At 41.5% G+C, this 7,216-nt stretch overlaps 1 protein-coding gene across 1 annotated transcript; it reads left to right on the top strand.

Annotated features, from left to right (window-relative positions):
- Positions 1-1,380: 1,380 nt before the first annotated feature.
- On the top strand, positions 1,381-6,579 carry LOC134878746 (prostaglandin E2 receptor EP1 subtype-like). Its single transcript, XM_063904955.1, has 3 exons — positions 1,381-1,594; positions 3,283-4,211; positions 4,876-6,579. The coding sequence occupies exons 2-3, from the start codon at positions 3,330-3,332 to the stop codon at positions 5,149-5,151; spliced, it is 1,158 nt and encodes a 385-aa protein (XP_063761025.1). The 5' UTR covers positions 1,381-1,594; positions 3,283-3,329; the 3' UTR covers positions 5,152-6,579.
- Positions 6,580-7,216: the final 637 nt, after the last annotated feature.

Here is a 7,216-nt window from a genome sequence, read left to right as displayed (position 1 = left end):
CAAACGTCCATTTAAACTCAACGCTGAACTATGTCGATATTGAAGCTTTGAATCTGGGCTTTGGCCGTTCAATTTAGTTTTTTTACTACCAGAAGTGACACAAGATCGATGAGTGAGCTGAACAAGACTTTACCAAGCTATTCTATTCGATACTTTTAAGAAAAGAACAAAAAAATCAATAAAAGCTTAAAGTTCTAACACAAAAAGACGGGCAATACCCAAGCTAAAAAACACTGTGATTGCTCACGTGGTATCCCCACCCAGTCTATTTTACTCTCAATGGGACCGTCATTGTGACCCCCCAAGACGAGGCTTGGAGCATTAAATCTTGGCCAGTATTCTTTGAAAATTGGGAAACTATTTCCAGTCGCAGCTGCAGCTCCAGACTGTAACAGCGCTGTTTGTAGAGGCGTTGAGAACAGCTGGTTTGAATCAATGTGATCTGACCACAGGGATGTTGGGGTAGTTCAGGGGGGGGGTTAATATCTGAAGAATTAACAAACAGAAGAAAAGTCTCTCGAGCAGTGAAAGCTAGGATGAATGATTTAAGATGTTTCTTTTCTAACAGAGGAGGATCTTAATACAACCTGGAATCAAATAAAAGCAACAATAAAATCTATATCCAATTTTAGTTTAAGCTGCTGTGATATGAAGTCATGCATTTAATCAAAAACTGCTTCTAGAAGTTTAACTTGAAAGGAGCAGCCTCAGGGAGCATGTATATAACTGTCCCGGTATTAGTAGTAATGCCTCACAATTGCTTGTTGAGGTGGAGTAAAGGGTGAGTCATCTGTAAATATTCAGAGCAGTCAAAGGCAAATTTGTCTCATGCACAAAAGCTAATCTTCAAAGAGGACATGTTCTCCTCGTGTTCAGGTGTATGTCAGTGTGTAGTGTCTCTCCTGGGACATGTCTCCATGCTTTAATGTTCAAAAAGCTCTTACTGTCTGAGCTGCAGCCCATCTTTTCACCCTCCGTCTGAAACCAGATTGGAAAAAGCATGAAAAATGTCAAGAAATGTTGAAGTCATGATTTTTGGTCTTTTAAAAAACAGAAGCTAGGTTTGTTTCAGCTTCTTATAATGCACATTTGTTTGTTTCATATATACAGATGTATCATGCTTTCTTATTGTGCAAATGTGCCATTTTTGTCAACTTCAGTTCATTTTGATGCATGCTTTTTTTCTAAACATCTTTCACATTTACCCCGTGAAATGTTAATGGCGATTAACCCAGCCATGCATACGCATCTGTGAGATTCCTCGGAACGACTGATCCTCTCTGGGAAGACGCTGCTGTGTTTCCTCAGTCTGAGACACCCAGAGGAAGTGTGCGCTTGTTGCAGCCCGTATAAAAGCAGCCGCCCAGCAGTCAGAGCCACAGAGGACACAATTGTGCAACGATACAGAGAGCAGCTTGTCCTGAGAGGAGTTTCTACAGAGGGCAGAATGAGGAAACACTGCAGGTGAAGAAGTCCTCTGAGTTTGGAACGACACAGGAAGATACCAACAACAACAACTGGGATTAAATTCTGCTAAATGATGAGTTATTGTCAGAGGGATCCTGATCATCTCCATGGATTTATTATCTCAAAGGTAAGTTATATTTATTTTAGGATGAGCAGTTTGTGCAGAGGCATGATCACATCAAGTTCAATTTGTTTTCACGTGTTAAAATGTTTGGTTTGAAATCCAAATTTACAGTAACATTTATATTGTTGATCGACTTTGAAGCATAACATACACATAAATAAAACTCCCTCATATCAAATTCTCTCATCATCATCATCATCATCATCATCAATACGTGCCTTTTTTAAAGATTGAATCATGCTATAGCTATGTATGGATGGCCTTTATATTAGGGAGGAACATCACGTTTAAGCTAAATGAATGCATGTTGCAAATAATAAACAAAATCCAAAACATATCGAAGAAAAATAAGAAAATTAGGGCATTAAAAAAAATCCTATTTGGGAAAACATTGTAATGTATTTAACCCAAAGAAATAAAGAAATATGTATAGAATAAATGCCAATACTAGTTCTGGCTGCATACCGTATGGATGTAATGATTTATGATGGACAGTGTTGTTACCGCTGCTACACTTTCACAGGAATGTGTGCAGCAGCTTTCAGTGACAACCACAACTGTCAGAACTTGTTCAGACTTCACCGGTTGTGGTCTCGTATAAAAAGAAAGAATGAGGCTCTTTGAGGAGACGAGCGAGGAGTCATTTGTTGTGTTTAAACGCCAAGTGATTCTTCCTTGAGGAGCTTTGAAAAACCCTATTTTCCCCCCAGTGCGACGATAAGATAATATTTGGAAACCTTTAAGAGACTTCCTAAAGATTATAAAGGCACGAAAGGGAGAGTGTTTTAAAAGCGACGTAGAGATATCTGCAAACTGACGTGAAATGAACCTCTTTTATTTCACATTTTATGATAGGTATTCTTCTCGTTGTTATCTCCTTAAGATGTTAGCACATTAAATGTATTTATCTTATAACTATATGTTTATTCTAGACACTGGCACTCGGCTTCTGGTGCTCAGAAAGCCCTCATCATCAATGTCTCTTTGCAGAAACCAGGACCAGGTGACTTTAGATAATCCACAGACCTTGTTGTGAGCGATTTAATGTAGGAGCTAGTTTCTTTCCCCTGCCAGTCATATCAGCGTGCCGAAGAAAGCTTGCATCTGCTCAAGGATGTCGCGTTGACAAGTCTAAACACTAATGGTGTCCGTAAAGTCAGCTAGATGAGGAGAGCTTCTTGTCCATGAGGAGAAGAGAGACATGGAAAAAATGGGCACTGCGTAAGCCTGTTCACAACAAGTGCTGATTATCTTGAGTGAGGGATTTGATTTCTGGAAAAAGAAGTGTTTTAAGCATATGTTTTTGTCTTGAAGTTTAAGCCAGCTGTGTCATTATATAAGAGGCAAATATGGTACCTGATTGTGCCTCCTTTTACTCACGTTTCCCACAATTTCCGGCTGCCATATGTGGTATCTTTGGAGGTATGGAAGCCCAAAGTGGACATTATTTAAAATGACAATTTGGAAAACCTTCATTAATGAGATGACTGACAGGTTGCATGTATTGTTGTGATGCCAACAGATCATGTTGGGGATGCATTTAGGCGTAATAATGAAATGTCCGACACTATAACTCACACTATAGGTTGATGAAAAGCACTCGAGGTAATAGGAGTTCTTATTTCTCATTTCGATGTGAACTCAAGCTTCGGTTTCAGCATGCTGACTCACTTTCTTTTGTTCCTTTCCAGTGTCTTCTCAACCAGAGGAACCACACCAGACCCACAGTCACACAGTGATGCTGGCCATGCAGCATTACAACTCCTCCGGCGTTACCGCCACCTTCCCCCTCTCCAACCAAACCCCCACGATGCAGGCGTCGGTGGTTGAGGCTGTGGCATGTAACGCCACCGGCTCGGCGAACAACCCGACAGCCGCCGGTCTCAGCATGACTCTGGGCATCCTGTTCAACGTGGTGGCCCTCATCATCCTCGCCAAGGCCTATAGTCGCTACCGGCGGCGGTCCAAGGCGACGTTCCTGCTCTTTGCCAGCTCGTTGGTGGCGACAGATTTAGCCGGACATGTGATCCCTGGAGCTCTGGTGCTGAGGCGGTACTCGGTGCACACAGAGGGGTCCACAGTTGATCCTGTTTCCAGATTTCAAGGTGACCCGGATAACCCAGATGCATCTTGTTTGTTTCTGGGTAGTTGCATGGTGTTCTTTGGACTCTGCCCTCTTTTCTTGGGTTGTGCCATGGCTGCCGAGCGCTGCCTTGGCATCACCAAGCCTTTGCTTCACGCTCGTTTAGTGACCACAGCTCGGACTAAGATGGCCCTCGCCCTGATCTGGCTGCTAGCTCTATGTGTGGCCCTCCTACCTAACTTCAGCCTGGGGGCCTACACCTACCAGTTCCCGTGGACGTGGTGCTTTATAAAGGTGGTGGAGGGCACCACAGCCACAGATCTGGCCTTCGTGATGGTGTTCTCCGGACTGGCTTTGAGCTCTTTGGCCTCGGCCTTTGTGTGCAACACCATCAGTGGCATCACGTTGATAAGAGCCCGGCTAAAAAAGAAAAAGTCCTGCTCCCATCGCAGCTCCACCGGGTCCCAGGACACGGAGATGGTGGTGCAGCTGGTCGGCATCATGGTCACCTCCTGCATCTGCTGGAGCCCTCTGCTGGTGAGTGACTGCTACAGCAGCTTCATTACATCTTAAAAAGGAATACTGTTTCTGATTTCTCAGGTCATAGATCGTTGTTGCATGGAGAGGAAATTATATCATGTATTATATTTGGATGTTTTTAAAGTCTATCTTAATGATTTGATTGGTTGATTACAAATACATGTTTTATTTTGAGACAAAAGACACATATGATCATTTCAATCATATTTCCCCAAGTAGTTTTACCTAAATACTGCAAGAATAATTTACCAATAAAGTGACATTTAATTCATTGCATTTTCATTTTTAATTCATTGCACTTTTTCTTTTCAACAAACATTTGAATATTGTCCACTTTATGGTAAACATTTGAAATTTAAAGTCAGCATTTTCATCATAAAAACACTCATACAGGAAATGGGAATTGGGTACACAATTGTAATGGTTGTGTGGAATTACATTTACATTTATGGGGTTTACATTATCATTAAAGTAAAGTCTACTCTGGGCTTCAATACGATGTCAAACACGGAAGTTCTCTGGGTTTATTATGAATAAAGACTGAGATTAAAGGGGTTCAAGCATTTGCTGTGATCATGTTTAAACACGCTTAATCCCGAAGTATTTGTTTAAAGGACGGTGCAAGATGAGGCATTCACTTTATTAATGTTTCCCTCTTTAGGTTTTTGCACTGATGTCCGCCTCAAGGTCGTACAGTGGCATGTCAGGCAGTGAGAGAGACACTTACAGGGGGCTGATGGTGACCGGTGTCAGGATGGCCACCTGTAACCAGATCCTCGACCCGTGGGTTTACATCCTGCTGCGACGCGCCGTTCTCAGGAAAATCTACCGGATCACCAAAAGAAGGGCCAGTTTCAAGGGGAGCACTTTCCGCTCTGTGCGCTGGGATATCAGCTCCTTCCAGAACTCAGAGAAGAGCAGCGTTCAGAACATTTAAATGGACTTCTTCACCTGATGTGGCCCAGCACCTTTTCCCCCTTCCTGTTTGAAAGCAAACTTCTTCTGGTTTAGCACTAGCAGTTTTGTAAACAACTCGTTATATTTGGGAACATTTACAGCTATAGAGTGGCGATGCAGGCCAACACAACCATCATCCATACGTGGCAGGCAGTATTTCATATGAAAAGGTCCAGAAAATCTCATATGAGGACATTTTTTACAACTCGTGTCACTGGTGTCTCTTTGTGAAAATGGCTCCTATGAGGAACTGAGAGAAACTGAAGCACCCCAGCCTGCCAGACTCCATAAAATAGCAAATGTTGACCCTGTTTTTGTAATAACTTCCAATACCAGAAGGGTAGACGAAGGTCCAAAGTGTTGAAGTTCATAGAAAGATGTCAAAAACAGAGACCAGATTCTCAAAATAATGATCCAGGGACACAAATTCAATGTGTGCTAGTTAGCTAGCTAGTGAACATTAGCAATCTCTTTAACATGCTAACTAGCACACGCTAGCCTAACTTCCCAACAAGCTAGCTAATGAGCATTAGCTATATACCTAACAAGCTATCTATGTGATTCATGATGTAAATTATATATATTTTATTGAACACCCTATGGTTAAACGTAGTCTACCCTTCTGGAAGTAAGATCAATTATAAAATCCTCCAACAAAAGCACACATTCTGTAATATGTGTTATTTGGTTGATTAATCACATGTTGGGAATCTTAATTGTTCCGTTCTTGCCTGAAAAAGTGTTCAATTGAGTAACAGCTTATCAAAAACAGGTGTCTTTGGCCAGTTAAGGTTGATAAAGAGGGTGACACTGAGCAAAGTAATACACTTCTGGTCTAAAACTGAAGTTTAAACGCAGAGTAAGCCAACGTGGAAGCTCCCTACAGCTTGGATATAGCGAGGTGTTTCTTTTTATTGGATGATGGATGATGTTTCTGATGGCCCATATACTAGACATGTTTGCATGGCAGTCAGTCCTATACACGAGCAAATGTAAATAAAAAGGGAATATGTTGGTTAGAGTATAATATGCAAACTCTTTTGCTTAACCGAAGACTGTATAGTCTTAAAGCAAACATCTCAACTCAAAGGTTTTGCTCGTTTTGTTCTCGGACACAATGTAAAGTCAGTGTCTTTTATAAATGCTCACATAAGAGAGCCAAAGAAAAGGCTGTGCATTTACCTCAGCTTGAAGATGTGAAGAAACACCATGTATGTGTCTAATTTTATGCTGTGACATGAATGTGAATGTGTGTCTGTCGTTATTGTGTGTTTGTTAATGTGTCGACAGTATTTCCCCCTAATGTCTGGGGACCGAAGTGAAGCTATTTGTCGCAAAAGCTAATTAATGTGATGTTGTTATCAAAAGGGGAATGTACAATTGGATAATAAAGTGTTATCTGCTCATGTTTAATGTTCAACTGGTCTATAATTGATGACATATGTTCAGCTATCTTCTGATTGAATAATAAAGCATGGCACTACTGGCCAATATTATGGAAGATAAGATACTGTAAATCATCATCTTAAGAAACATTCTAAAAATGATTGAGTAAAATAATGACTTAGTAATCCTCAAAAAAGCTCTAAATATCTCAGTAAAATAACAAAGTATTTTACAAAATGACTTATTATTGCAAAAGATGACTTAAGTTCACCACCTACAAGGCCCTCAACAACTTAGCCCCCCCCCCCACCTTGCTGACCTCCTCCATCACCATGCCCCCTCCCGATCCCTCAGGTCCGTCTCTGCCAACCTACTGCAAGTCCCCCGGACAAAGCGCCGGACCTGAGGTGATCGGGCCTTCTCAGTTGCTGCCCCCTCCCTGTGGAATTCGCTTCCCTCCCACCTCAAAGTCTCCCCAACCCTCTCTTCTTTCAAATCTGCACTGAAAACACACCTTTTTGGACTAGCCTTCACCACATAACTCCCACCATCTTCTTCTTGTTATAACCTCTGTTTTTGTTTTGAACCCTAGTATAAATTAATAAATGATGTGTTTGCATAGTTCTGATAGGGCAATATGTAAAGCGTCTTTGAGTACC

This window comes from Eleginops maclovinus, chromosome 16 (assembly GCF_036324505.1).
Source record: "Eleginops maclovinus isolate JMC-PN-2008 ecotype Puerto Natales chromosome 16, JC_Emac_rtc_rv5, whole genome shotgun sequence".
NCBI classification, from domain to species: Eukaryota; Metazoa; Chordata; class Actinopteri; order Perciformes; family Eleginopidae; genus Eleginops; species Eleginops maclovinus.
This window is presented reverse-complemented; position numbering and strand designations above follow the sequence as displayed.